Source organism: Colletotrichum orchidophilum (genome assembly GCF_001831195.1).
Source record: "Colletotrichum orchidophilum strain IMI 309357 chromosome Unknown Scaffold_37.1, whole genome shotgun sequence".
In the NCBI taxonomy this organism is placed as follows: domain Eukaryota; kingdom Fungi; phylum Ascomycota; class Sordariomycetes; order Glomerellales; family Glomerellaceae; genus Colletotrichum; species Colletotrichum orchidophilum.
The window spans coordinates 207,978-225,094 of record NW_019172993.1 but is presented as its reverse complement, the minus strand read 5'-3'; the positions used below and the strand labels follow the sequence as shown (position 1 = coordinate 225,094).

The 17,117-nt window shown below is 51.0% G+C and overlaps 5 protein-coding genes across 5 annotated transcripts; 4 read left to right on the top strand and 1 right to left on the bottom strand.

Annotated features, from left to right (window-relative positions):
* Positions 1–4,431: 4,431 nt before the first annotated feature.
* CORC01_05387 (uncharacterized protein) lies at positions 4,432–4,968 on the bottom strand (the record flags this gene model as incomplete). The annotated part of the gene is made up of 2 exons (XM_022617030.1): positions 4,432–4,581; positions 4,726–4,968. The coding sequence occupies 2 exons, from the start codon at positions 4,966–4,968 to the stop codon at positions 4,432–4,434; spliced, it is 393 nt and encodes a 130-aa protein (XP_022476495.1).
* Positions 4,483–4,970, top strand: CORC01_05386 (uncharacterized protein; the record flags this gene model as incomplete). The annotated part of the gene is made up of 2 exons (XM_022617029.1): positions 4,483–4,704; positions 4,773–4,970. Coding segments are annotated over 2 exons (420 nt in total), but the record flags the coding sequence as incomplete, so codon positions are not given.
* A 328-nt stretch (positions 4,971–5,298) lies between these two features.
* Positions 5,299–6,469, top strand: CORC01_05385 (helix-loop-helix DNA-binding domain-containing protein; the record flags this gene model as incomplete). Its single annotated transcript, XM_022617028.1, has 2 exons — positions 5,299–5,355; positions 5,510–6,469. 2 exons carry the CDS (start codon positions 5,299–5,301, stop codon positions 6,467–6,469), a joined length of 1,017 nt encoding a protein of 338 aa, XP_022476493.1.
* Positions 6,470–9,887: 3,418 nt separating this feature from the next.
* Positions 9,888–10,010, top strand: CORC01_05384 (uncharacterized protein; the record flags this gene model as incomplete). The annotated part of the gene is made up of 1 exon (XM_022617027.1): positions 9,888–10,010. A coding segment is annotated over one exon (123 nt), but the record flags the coding sequence as incomplete, so codon positions are not given.
* A 1,706-nt stretch (positions 10,011–11,716) lies between these two features.
* CORC01_05383 (uncharacterized protein) lies at positions 11,717–15,779 on the top strand (the record flags this gene model as incomplete). The annotated part of the gene is made up of 4 exons (XM_022617026.1): positions 11,717–12,340; positions 12,405–13,002; positions 13,067–13,697; positions 13,754–15,779. 4 exons carry the CDS (start codon positions 11,717–11,719, stop codon positions 15,777–15,779), a joined length of 3,879 nt encoding a protein of 1,292 aa, XP_022476491.1.
* Between the last annotated feature and the right edge of the window lie 1,338 nt (positions 15,780–17,117).

Here is a 17,117-nt window from a genome sequence, read left to right as displayed (position 1 = left end):
AAACATTGTGGAGAGGGAGGGCAAACTTCAAAAGTACAAACGACTTGTCTTGCCGTCGCATTCGCGCCGTTGAACTGTTTGTGCCCGTGACTGGATAAGGAAAAAGAGGGAGACGAAAAAGCAATTCTCCCGCAAGAAAAAGGGACGAACCGAATTCATGCGAACCACACCTCCTTGCCCTTGCGCGCGCGCAAGTCTGCCAACCCAGCCAAACGGCAAAAATAGTCCGCTTCCCCCCCCGCCTTTTTCTCTCTCAAGAGGGTTAGCCTCTCGGAGGACAAGAGCTGCAGGGTCCTCCTCCTCCTTCTCCTCCTCCCCTCTCAGCTCCTGCACCGAGGCAAGGTAGGGTTGAGTTGTCATGCAATGTACGTTTGCTGCTCAGAAGCACAGATCCTGCAGGTAGACCGTTGTGACCGCCCGGGAGGCCTTCCGCGAATGCGTTGCGCCGGCCGCCGTGGTGTGCGTCTGGTGTCTCGGACGGGGACGAGCATGCGTGCCCTTTTACTTGCTTATCCAATTCTTCTTCTTCTTCTTTTCTTTTTTTGAGGGCTGCCGTGTCGTGAGTGTGGAGGATTGACTGTTGTCGCAATTTTGGGTAAGTGATTCGCCCAACACGGAAGATCCTGACACTCTCTTCGGCCCTTCGGTTTTCTTCCATCGACGAATCGCAGAGAGAAACCGGGACGGCCGGACTACACATTCTTGTTCTTTCCGCAAACAAAACAGAGCGACGGATTGGAGATGGCTGCTGCTTGGCTCCCCAGGGAGACAGAAGGAAGAGAGAAAGGAGGTCCCGAGGTCCAACAGACGGCAAGTGAGAGCTTCGGGATTTGAATGTCCCCCGGCGGAAAGGGGAGGGCTGATTGACGGATGATGGCAGGATGAACGCACCCGCAACCGCAAGGCGCAAAAATGTGTCTCGCGGCCTGCAATGCGCCCCCGTTGCTCGCATGTATCGAATCTATTTGGATCAATTCGGATCAACAGAAGTCTCTTCTCGAACCGGCAGGCAAGCCGCAAGACAGGGAGGGCCAAGGCAGAGCTTAGTAAAGCAGGACTTGGCCTGGCGTGGTTTTCCCCTCTGCCGCCCACGGTCCAGACGGCACTTGCTTCGCATGCGCTGCTCGTTGCAGTAGTTCTCCTTGTCTCTCAAGTTACAAGTGAAAAGTGAGTTTTCACGTTGTATTCCCTCGGAGGGAGAGGTCGAATGCGACATGATGGGCATGCCGTGGCTCAACCCGCGAAATTGGGGGTTTCATGCTAAGAGAAAGCTGAAGAGCTGTGCATGTAAGTGAGGAGAAGCGAGTCCGTAGGATGGTGGCGGATGCAGGGAACAGGGAGGAGGCATTGGGTAGCCCGTCGCGGCGATCAGCGCTGGCAGTGGGATGGGAGGCACCCCGCAGTCGATCGTTGATGCACTCATGGTGATGGTGTCTGCCTGGACGAGTGAATCTGCCGTGATGTTGTTCATGCCGTGATGTGGCATAGGCAAAGAGGGATGCCGTCCAAGCATTCGAGTATCAAAAGTTTCGTCGCAACCTCTCCGTCGCATTTGCGCTTGCACATGTCAACGTCCGATTGAGGCATAAGGTAGCTGCGTGGGATCCACATGCAAGGCGATATCCACTGATGGGATGCCGTCACCCAGAGTGACATGCTGGCCTGGCACCTGCTCGGGTCGGGAAAAAAACATAGAAGGGAAAAAAAAGGGGGGGGAGGGGAGATAGGAAACAGGCAGGGAATAGAGCGGAAAACAAAAAAAAAAAAAGGAGAAAGAATGGAGAAAAGAAAGAGATGTTTGTGGGATGAATTGAAAAAACTCAAGAGGAGCACGGGAACTGTCGGGAGGGACCTGCCCAGACGTCCCGGAAGACGTTCGCCATGTACTCCTTCACCAACCCGTAGTGGAAAAGGTACTTGATGACTGCTGGCAGCCAAGTCGTCGCGTCCCATTGGCTCCGGTCTAGACCGAGCGGGTTCCTTCCCTCGTTCGATTCCCCGGGCGGATGGGCTGTTGGCAGCGACGTTCGACGCTGCAGGATTATCAGACCACCTTCCTTCCACCTTGACACCTCGACTCGTTCTTCACACACCCCCATCATCTAATCCATACGCCATCTATACACCATCCGTACACCATCCGTGCACCATTCATATCGACGCTTCAATCTCTCAACCTTGGAACCAACACTCGACGACGCTGCATCGCTGCAGTGCTGCGATGCTGCTTGGGCCCGCCGCTTCTTGTCCGCCATGCGCCCATTATGCGCTCCATAGCCTCCATTTCCCATCCCACGGGCCACAGCCAAGGAACCCATCAGACTCACTCAGCCTTAGCCTGAGCCATGGAAGTTGGCCAAGTTTCTAGGCTCTCCAATATCCATCTCTCCATCGGTCTATCCGTACTCAAGGACTCTACTGTCTGCCGTGCCTGTTGCATCGAGTACCGTCGATGCATGCGATGCGAGGCAATGCGAAGCGATTGCGGATGACTCGTTCCATCTCTTCCAGTTAGATAGTTCGCTGCCGTTGCGGCTTGCCGGAGACCAGTGGGCCCTCGCTGCTCCCAGCAACGTTCAACGCCCTGGACGCCCTGGACAGAAATCCTTCGGCTCCGTAACTCGGCATCCTCGGTGTCTAACTGAGCGACCGTCGGCCGCAAACGTCCGCTACTCTTTCACTTCAGCCAACTGCCAATCTCCTTGCTTTCCCAAGTACCTACCTAGCTGGGCGGTGGGAATACCTACTCTGTGCAGCGTATTCGTACTTGCACCCGCGTACTTGCACGCGCAATCAGGGCTCGGCACCACTACCCAGAAGCCAACCACTCGGAACGTCTGGGGCCTCGGGAGGGGGCCCATCCTGAGTCGCTCCGCCAGCACAGCGCAAGATAATCGACGTGTCTCTTGCCTCTTGGGTCCAGTGGCCCGGCAAGTCTCCAGGCATCTTGGTGCGCCCAGGAGATGGTTCGAATCCTTCGCCAGTTCGCCCTCCCTCTTCAGGAGCTGAGGACACTGGAGCTGGAACGCACTTCGCACACGGCTGCCCATCGAATTCAACTAGCAGTGCGGGTGGGAGGGGGACACTGGAGATCTCCAACGCCTTCTGCCTGCCCCGGGACCCCTGTCAAACGGTCACCTATCCGTACAGCCTACGGGAACGAGACGCAACGGTCGCCCAGGGAGAGCAGTGACAGCTTCAACAGTAAACGCGGGCCGAGGAGACAAGGACCTTCTTGATCTTCGACAATACACCGAGCGACAACGTCAGCCATGATCCCACCAGGGCCACCACTCTATCAATGCCCAGGGTGTCGTCATGCACGTCAGGAAAGAAACCTTTCTACGAATAGCAAGTCGCTACCCTCAAAGGCTCGAACATGCGGATTTGCCTTTTCCATCCAAACTTTGGCGGCCGCGTCCGCCGTTTACGTCCAATTAGGTAATGCCTGGCGTCCAAGTTTGAACAGCTTAACGACTCGACAGCTCGCGGTTCCGCACGCCCCCTCCCCCGTCTCGGTCAAGATGAGCGAGATCTTGGATATAGGCCCAATGGCCTTTGAGACTCTGCGTCTTGGGCGCATTTGTTGACAGGCTTGGGTTCCATTGGGGCGCACGGGGGGGTCCCTGAATCAGATTGCATTCCATACCCATCACATCCATCGCACGAGATTGAAGGCACGTTCTGCACGCCGCACCACGGCCAAGGTCGAAATATCCGGCTTTCAAGGTTTTTTCCCGGTCAATCGCAAAAGCAAAACAGATTGAGCCGCAAGCGCACACATACACTGTCTCCCGCCGTCACGTCCCATGCAAGATAATGACGGCGCTCTTGTCAAAATTACGCCCAAGGTGGCGGACAGTTTGCGATAATAGAAAAAGCGCTCGCTTCCGATGCGACCCCCCATGGCCTCATGGAAACCGTTTTTCCCCATTGCCGACTACGCAATTTAGTCAATATGGCCGTCTCGCAAAATTTGGCGACGGCTACGCAGTCCCGCCAAGCTCCCGGGATGCCCCTCTATCGTTCTATTCTCTTTCCATCTCGTCGTGTTCCCCTTCCGGGATTTGCACCAAGATACACCCCCTGACCCTGTCAGCCGCTCTTTTGTTTTTTGCCGCCTAGCTTGGTCTGGAATTAGGCGTGGGCGGGCGTGGGCAGCAGAAGCAGCAGAAGCAGAAGCAGCAGCAGCAGCAGCAGCAGCAAGCAGTACGGAGTAGTACCCCGTACCAACAACTCGGTCAACCCAGTCCGAGATTTCTCTCGTTTCGTTTCGCAGGTCAGGCATTCTACGAAAAACTTTTCTGCAAAGGACGGGAGTGCGTCGTTGGACTACCTACCCGCGTACGATTAATGCAGACGAATACAATGCAGGTCTTGCATACGACGACGTATATGCAGAGGAATGCTTCAGCATAGGGAGCACAAAATTCAATTCCCTCCCGAGTCCCTGCTGGCCCTGACATACGGGCGTGCAAAGTCGCATCCCAAGAGGCCGTTGGCAACACCGGACACCCACCCGCTCATGCGCTGCACCCGCACCGAGTTGTTCCCGGCGTCGAGACTGGCCGCCCGGTGGCTCTATTCCCAATGCCTGAGTCTCTCTTTTCCTCTTGGCCAATGTACAGATGGGGACCCTCCCTGGTGCATGTGTCAAAGAGACTCCCCACAGCACATCTTATGTCAATCATCAGTCTTCCCACCGTCGGATCCGTCCGCCCGTACCATTTGGCCCATGGGACTATGAGCCACCCCCCCCGGCACCACATCAGCCTCGGGGTCCTGGCCGTCGTACCTTTTTGTCACAATTCCTTTCGTCAACCACCCCGTACCCGTGGCTCTGTCGTATGACGAGCCCGTCCATCGCCAGTTTTGCTCGCCGTTCCAACCCGCGCCCGCCTTACCATCACCCCCATCCTCCTGGTCCACCCTACCCGCATCCCAGGCCGGAGCTCTGCCCCGGCTCATAGCCGGTTTCTTGGCCTCTGGCCCTCTGATTAATGCCTACACATTGTTCACTACCTTTTCTCGCCTTTAGTATATAGCTTTGCCGTCCGTCTTGTGTCTCCCCACCTGTCCACGCTCGAACCATCAGCCTCAATCAAAGTAACATCATATACAAAGTCCCCTCTCGCCATCGGCATCTCGACACACATATCTGAGCACCAGCCCTCGTCAACTCACTTCCCGAGTAACGCCACCTCTTCCATCTTCAATCAACGACCACTCCTCCAGACCGGTCCATCATCAGATCCCCCTCCCACACCCTAGTCAACTTACCCCTCCATGAATCGCACCATGGCTCAACAACAGTCCTTTGACTATTATCAAGTACCTCCGATGCCTCAATCAATGGTGTGTAGACTTTTTTCCCATTAAACCACCAATCAACCCTTCCCGTCTTACACGAGAGACTTTGACCAATTGGTATCTCTCTACCTACCTACCTCATTTCACACACCTGCACAACCAACTTCGTCTCGACGTTCAACTAACACCCTCCTCACAGAGCCCGCCCGAGCTCTCCCCGCTCTCCTTCTACGACAACCAGGCCGACTTCAGTGCCGACTCGGCCCCGTCCCGCGGCTCGCCCGTCTCGCCCGTCTTCCCTACCTCGTCCTTCCAGCTCCCCTCTAGCAGCGACTGGCCCGCCTACTTTGAGAAGCCCGCCCTCTCCCCAGACCTCGACGTCTTTTACGGCGAATCCTTCGGCAGCCCCATGTCCTTCCTCTCGCCCCAGAACCTCACCCTCAGCCCCAGCGCCAACCCGTCCGACCTCATGTCCGACGCCGTCGCCTTTGGCCGCGAGGGCATCAACGACACCCAGCCACTCTTCCAGAACCTCGAAGCACCCGCCCGCCCCCAGGCTCAACTTCAGCAACCCACAAAGTCCCCGCGTTCAGCCCGGACGACATCGACACCTGCTTCCCGCCCAGAGCAATCCCGCCCTCAACAACGACAAGAAACACAAACACAAACACAAACCCAGCAACAACAACGAACCTCTCCGCGCAACAACGACCTCAAGCGCAAATCTTCCGCCTCGTCCGCCTCGTCCCGCTCTGCCTCACCCGAGCCCCCCGCCCGCCGCACAAAACACTCGGAGCCCTCCAAGAACCCGCACAACATGATTGAGAAGCGCTACCGCGTCAACATCAACGAGAAGATTATTGCCCTTCGCGACGCCGTCCCCTCGCTGCGCTGCGTCGTCCAGCAGACGGAGAACCCGCAGGCCGCCGCTGCCGCCGCCGAGAGCGACGAGGCGTTTGATGTCGTTGAGGAGCTCGGTGGGTTGATGCCTGCGCGCAAGCTGAACAAGGCGACAATCTTGAGCAAGGCTACCGAGTATATCTCGCACTTGGAGAAGAAGAATTCGCAGCTGTGGAAGGAGAACGAGGAGTTGGAGAAGAGGCTTGCTGAGGCGCAGCAGTGGCAGCAGGCGCAGGCCGAGGGGCCGTTCTGGTCTTGAGGCTTGGAGCTTGGGGCTGCTTGCCTTTCTCGGCTCGAGTCAACGAACACGAAAAAACAAAAAAGAAAACGGGAAACATGCATTATAGATGAAAGGGCGGAAAGAGGAAAAAAGCGCGCAGTTTCCGGAGTTGACACGAGGTTCTGTTTTGGGCGACCTTGAATTTTTCAACGGCGTTTTTCACGGTACTGGCGGGGAAACTCTTTGGGAAGAAAGCGAAACTTGTTGTTAACTGTATACCACGGGGATGATTGATATCGTCATCATCATCAAAGGCGTTTTTTTCTGTTGTTAGACCAAACGGGCGTTTCACGGGGTTTTGTATGCGATGGGATTCGATTGGGATCCCGCCTGGATCTTGGGGATAGTCGTCACTGAAGAGACTTGGACGGTTTATAGTTGTTGTTTACGAGGTACCTAGGGTTACCGAAACTCTCCGCTTTCTTGCTTCGCATGAAAGATGCGAATAATGAAGAGATTATTTGTGCAAAAGCTCAAGTTTGTTGCACTTTTTAGCCGTCGTGACAAGTCCAACTTTTCCGTTCCTGATGTCATGAACCCAAGTTCCCCTTGAGACTATTATTCGTAATTCGTAACCCGTGAGATGGAATGATCACAGAATGCTACATGTGAACACCGTACGTCCCGTCATCTTTTCCGTGGTGATTCAGTCTGTCTCTTCTCATTTTTTTTTTTTTGGATCCTTTTCTGGCTTGCTCCGACGATCGGAAGGCTCGGGTGCTAGGGAGATTAGATCAGATTAGATTGGACTGGGAGAATCCACCCTATACCTTGGCACCGGCGCCATTCGTAGAGTGCTTCATCGGCGGAGCGGAACTCTTCGGCCGAGATGGGGGTTGTTCGGCTCCGGGTATGGAGCTTGGTGTTGTGGGACCGCGGTGTCTCTACCACTGTTGTCTCTCCCGCAGACGTTTATCCATGTCCCGGCGCCGGAGCACCTCGGCGGCGATGGGGTCGTAGAGTGTCCGTTGGTCTGCTCCGGACTCCTCTCGGCGGCTCAGCTCCCAGTGGCTTCGGCAGGGCTGACCTTTTGCGTTGGAGAAGTCGCCGAGTTTCACATATATGTCCCAATGAATATCACCCCTTTGACGGCAATGAGATTCAAGAGTGGTTGGAAACGGTGAATAGAATGTATATATCTTACTTTTAGCGTGTCCTTTTCTTGCCTTCCCCTCGCGCCGATATTGATTGTTAAAAGGGGCGACTAACTTTCGTGGTTCTTCTAAGAAGTCTCTGTATTCTAACGTTATTTATTTATAGTTAGACGGAGGTTAGGAATGAATGTGATAGAATTATAGAAGGGAAATTGGGAAACCCCGAAATAGACTACACTGCACCAGGTTCCAATTGTGGCGAATGCCACAAAGTCGGGATGACATTTCACTTTCCAAGCGGTGGCCAAACGATCCTCCATTTTCGTCAGATTCATGTCACACTATCCTGTCAGGTTGGCTTTGTTATAAGTGAGCGGAAATCCAGTGAAATGTAGCTGCTTTAGCATTGATACACAGAGCTTAGGGCATCTTTGATTCCAAAACCTTCAGTACTGAGGATAGCTCTATCGTCAAAAGACCATCCTGTTGGCCCTCATCTCTTACAACGTGCAAGTAGCCAAGAATTTGAATGCTGATGGACGATTCGCTAGATTCGTTGTCTCACAAAAAACAAAGGTCGGGAAATTTAACATAGCCGCCACGCCCAGAAATAAGGTACACCGATAATGATCCAACCCGACAGTGGTACAACTACCCTCATGAAAGGACCTGAACGTACCACTCCTCTAACACACTCGATGTTAAGGTCCCAAGCCGAAGCCCCTATATTCATGTAAGCCGGCATTCGCAGATTTCGACCTCCACGACTGTCCTTTCTTCATTTTTAATATCCTTCTAATTTATCGACTTTTGCCACATTATCGATGCCTCAACCTACTTTTTGAGTTCCGATACGTTTGTAAAATGCATTATTAATCGTTAGACGTTCGAATCCGTCTGGAGTCCAATGAGCCGCCTTTTTGTGCCATTTGAGCTTGCGTAATACAAAACCTAGAGTATTATCTAGACTTATCGCATACAGAGCAGGCTGATTATCCATAACGGAGGCCGGGGAGGATGTAGTACGCCCGCATAGTAAAATACTAGCCGCTTTATTATTAGCTTAGGTTGCCCTAGTAGTTGAGTAGTCTTATCGTAGCTGCCGGGTGCTCGAGGGAAAATGCGATGGAGGGTGGCCTTGCCATCCCTATAGGCCTTTGTTGGTTTACGTATCACAGGGGTGATTTGTTCGATCGAACCGTGGTGACGAAGGGTCAATTAACTTGTATTGATCTCTGCGTGAAGAGGAAAAGAGAGGTTCCAACCGTGGGTTGGATCGCCGGTTGAACGCTGATATAGAGACCCTCAGATGGCCCCTGCGCTGGCGCTGACTCGAGGTCGAATTGGGCTTCCAATCCGACAGCCTTAAAGTATAACCTGTTAACGTAATAGAGGCAAAAGGTTAGTCACCTATCTAAAAAAAAAAAAAAAAAAAGAAAAAAAAAAAAACGCCGTGCTTATTGTGTTTTCAGTCAGGCTATAAGTTAGGGCAACATATTAATATTTCAGAACATAGAAAAGCTGTGCTCTTAGAAAATACAAACCATCGGCCTACGCTAAAGCATATATTGATGGATGGCGGCGCGACAAGGTCTATATCAGACCATCTACACAAGCGCTTGTTGCGTGTACGTTAGCAAAATAGGCACCAGTGATATTGGAAGCTAACCGTTGGAATATAATCACGACTATTACTACATCTGCTCCGGCTCAAGGGAAATTGCTCGCTAGCAACTAGCATGAACGTGCCAACATCAAATACCCGATTCCGGCGGATACCCGGATATTAGCCGCGAAAATATGCTAGACTTAGTGCGCTGCTTCAAAAGGGACACTCTAAAAATACATCCTACTATAATGCTAAGAGACCTTGCTAGAGTGGCCGAGCTCTTTATGCTTCACTTGGCCGACGTCGAGGGCACCGAAGTAGCAACCGCCAGAGTATAAAAGCGAAAATGACTTCGCGGCATATCAACCACAGAATCCTTGGGACAAAATATTCAGTCGCAATATAAGAGCCTCAATTAAACAATCAACAACGCGGTGATCTGAGTTATTCTAGCTTCAGGTAAGCGTTGACGGCATCGGGCCGAGATCACGGAATGTAATACCCATCGCCTAAAGCCCTAACACTAGGATGTGGAATGCTGTGAAATTACAAATCGGATAGGCATAAAAGCCCTATGTAAGTGTCTCTTAGAGCTACTTAGATGTACAGAGTATCTTTCGTGAGTTGACGATAATCCGACTTCAAGGCGAAGCATACACCGTGAGTTAATTGCTTAGAAACTAAATCTAGAATCGTGTGTAAGTGGAACACGAAACTCTACGTCGGGGAACCCAGCTTTACAGGCGCCTCGGAGTGGTGTTATCGATATAGCCAGACACAAAGGCGCTGCAAGGTTGCAGTGACACAAACTGAATAAGACTCATGTGTGCGGGACTTGTAGCCGAAGGCCACTAACAGGTGTCTGACATCATCAGAGCCAACTTCCCGGAACTCCGCGATTCAACCCCTCAGGGCCAAGAGAGGTCAGACCTGCCCGACTTGTACCTGCTTAACACATCAAAGGCAGATCAGTAGCCGAGAATGAAGTTCAGCCAACTCAAGGAAACGATAATTGACACAGTTCAAAGTTTGCAAAAGCTGCGAAACTAGGCTATGGGAATCTTGTCGTTGACAGAGAGAAGACAGGAAGTTGGACTGGCTAAGTCTTGGGTACTATTCATCTTGTATGAACTATTCGAAGAAAGTTTTCACATAGACCATAGAGATGCAGTGTGTTGGTTTGCGTCGATATAGTATATCTTACAGTTATACGACAACTTCAAACTGTTGCCCAGAACAGTGAAACACTTCGAAAAGAGGATGTCCCGGGCTTCCGTTACGTCAGACAATGTGCCAGTACTACATGTAAGAAACTCTAGTACTGGCGCCAGTACTGAAGAGAAAATCACACCCTAAGTACCAAATGGGGCGGACCACCGGTCCCGATAACGAGCGCTGGAGGGGCCGCTAGGCTGACTACATTCGGCATCCTTTTTGACGACAATGCATGGCAAGGTGATGAACTAGGGTCGATGTGTGGGTACCGTTTCCGTCGTTAAAAACGTTATTCTGTCTTCTATATATAAACACGTTCAAGATGGAGGTAGAGCTAGGCTTAATTGAGTAATAAGCTAGCTATATTGGGCTAGATTTTCGGGTGGAGATCAGATAGGATATAATTCCGGACCGGTCTCTGATCAGGCTCCGTCTACTCCGGTCGCTCTACTACCATATGTATAGCTAATCGGTCCTGCTTATGACCATGCGGCGCCCTATTGTTGTACTTGAGCTACGGAAACGTTGTGTCCAATAATAAAATTATGTTGTTAAGGGACCCTATAATGAATATCTTCAGTCGCAAATTGTGGCGATGGTCTATGTAGGACCACGACGCACAATTTCTCAAAAGGGACACAAGTTGTATTTGGTCTCACTCATGATCCATAAATCTTATCACCAAAGAATGACAATTATCAGAACCAGTTCGATGTGTCCACGTTGTTCACCAAAAGCATAGGGTCTCCTGTACGCCGCTATCAGCCCATGAACCAAGGTTCCCTCTTCAGGGCAATCACACAGGTCATTGGCAACTTCTTTCTGCCCACGGCGCCAAAGAGGTCAAATCTCAGATGCAGCTAAGCGCGAGCTAAAAAAAAAAAAAAAAGGGCTTCCTAAGGCTACATTTGCTGGGCGCCCAATGACACTTGATTCACGCTTCAGGGGATACGACAGCCTATTGGACACCTCGACTCTGTTGGGCCTGACTGCAGATGCAGGTCTCAGGTTTTTGAGCCCAAAAGCTTCGGTCAATTGCTGATAGGGTCTTGGAGAGTATCTGCCTCTTCAGGCCTGCATATTTCATCAGATACAAACCCAGTAGATGCAGTCCGAGCTGCATGGAAGTTCAGAAAGGGCAGGTGCAAAAATTTACTGACGGGAGGGGGGAAAACAAGGCGAAGTTGAAGGGGTTGGCAATTGACCATGCATCTTGTCGACCTGGCATTTTGCTGCTAACATACTTTCTTTCTTGCCCGTACCTTTCCACATACCTGTGATTTGCAAAGAAGCATCTTTTACTGCAGTATGAGTGGCTCGCGCGAGTCCGATGGCGGCTGTCTTTCCGCTTTATCTTCTTGCTTCAAGAGACGAGGTAAACCACGACCAGATGTTTCCGAGTCTCTGAACCAAGCGATTCCTTTGATGTCACCTGGAACCAAAGTCAACGAGCTATCAGCGTCACGTTCGGCTGACGATGAGATACCTTCCTTCACAACCCCCGAGATCGAATCTCCCGTTTCACCGCCAGCTGACTTACCTGCGCCGTTATCTGCTGGCATTGCAGACAAGCCGGATTTCATCGCCCCTACCTTGGATGAAGTATCAGTTACCACAGACGACGCTGCAACGATACTTGATTTGTGGAAAGAGGCATACGAAAAGGTGGATGTGAAAACTCGGAATTGGATCGACAGTCTTCCTCCTGCTGATGTCAAAGATCCCGCAACTGAGCTGGTGGAGTTGGTTCGCTCCTGCGAGAAGATACACGATGAAGAGTCGTTCAAGCTCAAGGTCGGCGATCGCGAGATTCTGTGGAGGGATTACGCGAAAAGAGTTGTCTCTGTGGTCACCGCCATTGGAGATATTGCCGTCAGCTTTACCCCTGCACCCTCTACAGCTGTGTGGTCAGCTGTCAAGGTGCTTTTGAAGGTATGTATTGTAGCATGGCACAAACACCTGCGGGCCAAACCTGTGAGCTGACGACCTCTCCCAGGCCAACGTATCCGAGCGCGAAGATCTCGTGGCTATCATGGGATGCACAGACATTGTCCTCTGCCTGGTGAGGCGCGGTAAAGTGTATGAGGAGGTCTACATTGGAAACTCGCCTAGGCCGCCATATGAGGAAGATTTGAAGAAGAAGCTTGTTGAAGTATACGTAGCCTGCTTGGAGTTTCTTGCTTTCGTCGACCAAGAAATGCAGCACGGAAATTTGGGCCGATTCTTAGACGCCCTCCTGGACCCCGGTCACGGCGAAAAGCGGGTGTCAGCTGTGAAAGCACTTGAGCAGGAACTTGAGTTTGCAGCTCGTGCTTGCGAGGTCAAAGCAGGTGATGAGCATCGAAAATTGCTTGAAAGTCTTGAAGTACCGTTGAAGAATGTCGACAAGAATGTCACAGATGTTCTTAGGAAGCTTGAAAAGCACGAAAGAGAAATAGCCATGGAATACGTCAGTACTATTCCGGTCGGAATTCATCACAACGAGAAGCACGAAAAAAGAACCGAGGGCACGTGCGAATGGCTGGTCAGCCATTCCAAATTCCTTGAATGGGAAGACTCAGATTGCAATTCGGTGCTTTGGTTGCAAGGTAACAGTGAGTATTGAAGCTCCAAGGCTGTTATGTGTAACAACAAACTGACTATGGTGATGTTTCGCAGTCGGTACCGGGAAATCGTTCCTATCTTCAAAAGTTGTTGATCGTTATTGGATTCACGACAAAACCACCAGTCAATTGCCCAGTCAGCACGACCGGGGTTTCGCCTTCTTCTACTGCAATTACTCTGATCCGACTAGGCAAAGCGTTCACTCTATTCTACGAAGCTACATTCGACAACTAGGCGAGGTGACCGGCCATCCCGAGAGCGTTCATGAGGCATTATACAATCTATACCGGAAGAAGGAACAAATTCAGAGCGATATCACGGTCAACGATTGCGAGACAGCGTTGATTGAGATGATTAACAGTTATCCTCGAACTGTTCTGGTACTCGACGCCTTGGATGAGTGCAGGGAAGACACAAGACGGCAGCTTGTTGGGCTCTTCAAACGCCTGGTGGAGAAAAGCAATCGCTTACTAAAAATATTCATCGCCAGCCGTCTAGAAGCCGATATTGAAAAAAATCTGGGGTCATTTCAAGGGCCCAGAGCGATGATCCCAATTCACACTTCAGATAATCATGGCGACATTGAAAAATTTGTCAATACGGAGGTGGATAACTTCACCGGAGCCTGGGAGCCTGAAACCAAGCAGCGCGTCAAAGAAAGCCTCGTGGAGAAGAGCGACGGAATGTGAGTTCTAGCTCGCAAACTACACTTACCTACCTAGGCTAACGGGTACAAACCAGGTTCAGATGGACTTACCTGCAATGGGAACAGCTCAAGGAGTTGCGCACCAATAGCGATGTAAAGCGGAGGCTTCATGGAAAACTTCCTAAAACCCTGACAGCAGCCTACGATGAAATTTATGGTCAATACGATCCTGAGAGTGTCGAGCGTCTCATGCTGCAGCGAGCGGTGAGATGGGTCATGTGCGCCCGCAGGCCGTTCGACAGCTGCATATTGCTGTCAGCCATGCGAGTGGAAAGCGAAAGGACGGATGGAGACAAGGCTCTCGACAAGTCAGATCTCACCGAGCGAATTTTAGGGACTGTCTGCCGACACTTGGTCGTGAGGGACCCAGGTCTCGGGGACTGGAAGTTTCCGCATGCATCAGTTGCCGAATACTTTGAAGCTAAGAACGAGTCGTGGGTCAAAGACGCACAAGCGGAGATAACAATTATCTTGATAAACTGCATGATAGACTGCTGCTCAGCCTATTCCTCGGTCTGGCCACCCTCAGGTGTTTTCAAGAACGACAAAGACTTCGCTTTACACTTTTGGTTCATGACAGAAAGGGAGGACCAGGACCAAACGTTGGATCCTCGGCATCCGCTTCAAGAGTACACCCAACAGAACTGGCTCACACACATCCGCGACCTTTCAGAAAAAGATGACAGGATTGGAGACGTGGCCCGCGCTCTGAAACGATTCTTGGGTGAAGAAGGTCCTCAGCAGTCTTCGAGGGAGTATCAGGTATTTTGCACACACATCTTGGCGCATGCCCGGTGGGACTTCTTCGGGAGGGAATACACTTTCGACATGCGGTTCCATATCAAGCCAAGTACCAACTTTGTCTTCGGGGTTGTTGCAATGGGTCTTCATCGATTGCTGCCTGAGTGGTGGAACAGAGACCTCGACCTTTCCTCGTCGGTGAATGGTGAGGGTTCAGGCCTTCTGCAAATTGCCACTCGTTATGGCCACTACGACCTCTGCGAATTCCTAATTAACCAGGGATGCGACATTAACGGGTTCGATGAACACGAAAAAGATGGCCCCCCATTGTGGATATCAGTGGACCAGCAAAATATTGATATCATGAAAATGCTCCTGAAGAAGGGCGCAAACATGGACTGCGTTGTGAAAGGCCGCACTCTCCTTTGTCTGGCAGCGGAGAGGAGCCCTGAATGCTGTGCTATTCTACTGGAAATGGGCCTGAATCCCAACATGAAGTGTGGTGGCGAGTCTATCACTTCTTGCATGTTCGGTTGTGCCCTATCGAGTGCTGCTTATCACGGTAAGCTCGTCACAATGAAGGTCCTGGTTGGCAAGCGAGCAGACGTCAATCTGGAGGTTCTCATAGATCCGTTTGGTAGCCCACTGGCTGCTGCCATATCCGGAGGAGAGCTTGACTGTGCTCGCTTTCTTCTAGAGAAGGGTGCAGATGCCAACGCTGACCTGAGATGTGGAGATTTTGGTAGTCCTTTGATTGCTGCTGCATACAGCGGAGACCTCGACTGTGTTCGCCTTCTTCTAGAGCATAAAGCAGACGTCAATGCCAACTCGGAAGTTGGTCTATTTGGCAGCCCCTTGGCAGCTGCTGCATCGATGGGAATGGTGGACTGTGCTCGCCTCCTGGTTGAACATGGCGCTGATGTCAATGCATACTTGGAGTTTGGCGAATATGGCAGTATCCTGGCTGCTGCGATTTTCAGTACTGTCCCGTCTCTTGATATGATCAAGTTTCTTGTTGAAGAAGGGGGGGCAGATTTAGCTCAGCTGGCCTTCACGCGGCCCAGGAGAGCGGAAAGAGGAACGGAGATAATTAGAAGAGAGGCAGATGGAAGGATATACCGAAAAGTTTGGCATCTATTTAGTTACGAGCTTCGAACGGAGGAAATGCGGATGGCAGCGTATCTTACACAGGAGCTCCAGATGGAGGCGCAAGTGTTGATCAGCCTCGGTGTTCCCTCAGGGGATTTGCCACCGGATACTATGGCCGACAGTGACTACGAAGAGTTGGATCAACATGATGTAGAGTCTGGGTATTGTTGAGGGTGGAGAGAAAGCAGTTGTGTGATTGAGGTCTAGGTGGTGATAACTGCTGCATGTGCTGCATTGTAGAGTAGACCGTTGGGATTTGGTTTATGGGTGAAATGCTGAATTTCACTGGGATATCCGGCGCTACGTTTACCAAGCCTTTGATCCAAGACATGTCTGCGGCAGACAGCTTGGGGGCTCAAGTGAGGGTAGCCATCAATAGTACAGCAGATATATTCAATGTTGTAGTTCGTTGGGGATACACATCCGGCTGAGAACTTGCAGAACGCCTCATACGATCTACTCAAGTTGAAGAAGATCGAAGTGTCACATTAGAAATGTTTCGAGAAAAACTCCTTTACTGGATTGATCGATCAAATTAATACGCCAAGACTGAGGCTACCAAAGTTAAATAACACTATCAATAGCGGTTGCACCAACTACAAGTAAACGTTTTTGATACATTACCTAACTATCAGAAAGAAGCATGGATTGAAGGATGAGAAGAGAGAGGGCGGGCGGTCTGGAGCAGGCTGATGTAAATGCAGGCCACCAATCTCGCGGACGCGGTCCAAATGGTGTCTGTTAACATCTGCCTAGTAATAGACATAACATGCCCTAGTCTGTGAGCTGGAGTCCTATACCAACTCAGCCTGCTCACCTTTCTCGCGCTTCTCATACCGCCTTCAAGGCGGCGGGACTCGGTGCCTGGCATCTGCTTCCTTTATTTAGTCTGCTGGTACTATATGTAAACTTGACCACTACGTACAATAGATATTATGGCAATGGACACATCCGGGAACAACACAACGGCCGTCCCGGTGTGTTTGAAAGGCTTTGTATTTTGTCTTCAGATATAGAGGGCTTCAGACATCTTAAACTAAATTTCCTAAGACAGCAGTACAAGTTGAAACCTTGTTAATTCGCCTCCTTTGCGTGCTCTTTGCATGCTGTTCGGGGAAGCGAACTGTTCAAAGACAATTCTTTATCACCGCAATCAAAGTAACAAAACACTTGTCCGGTCGTCAAAGCACAACTAACATGATTAACACAGAGCTTTTTAGAAAAGCCATTTATATAAAACCCGAAAGGCCGAAATCACGGCAGGAAGTTATCAGCTCGTCTTCAGCAACGGCTTACCATCACCATACGGACACACATACACACACAACAATGCCTCCTTTTCGACCGCTGAGAACCTTATTTCAAGCCATTTACATCTTCGCAACCATCGACACATATGTCAAACTTTATAGAGTTATTTACACCACCTGCACAGCACACGATCTCTTGAGCCCGCCACTACTCTTCGTCATACCCTTGGCAGTCATCATTCTACACGCAGGGCTCGCT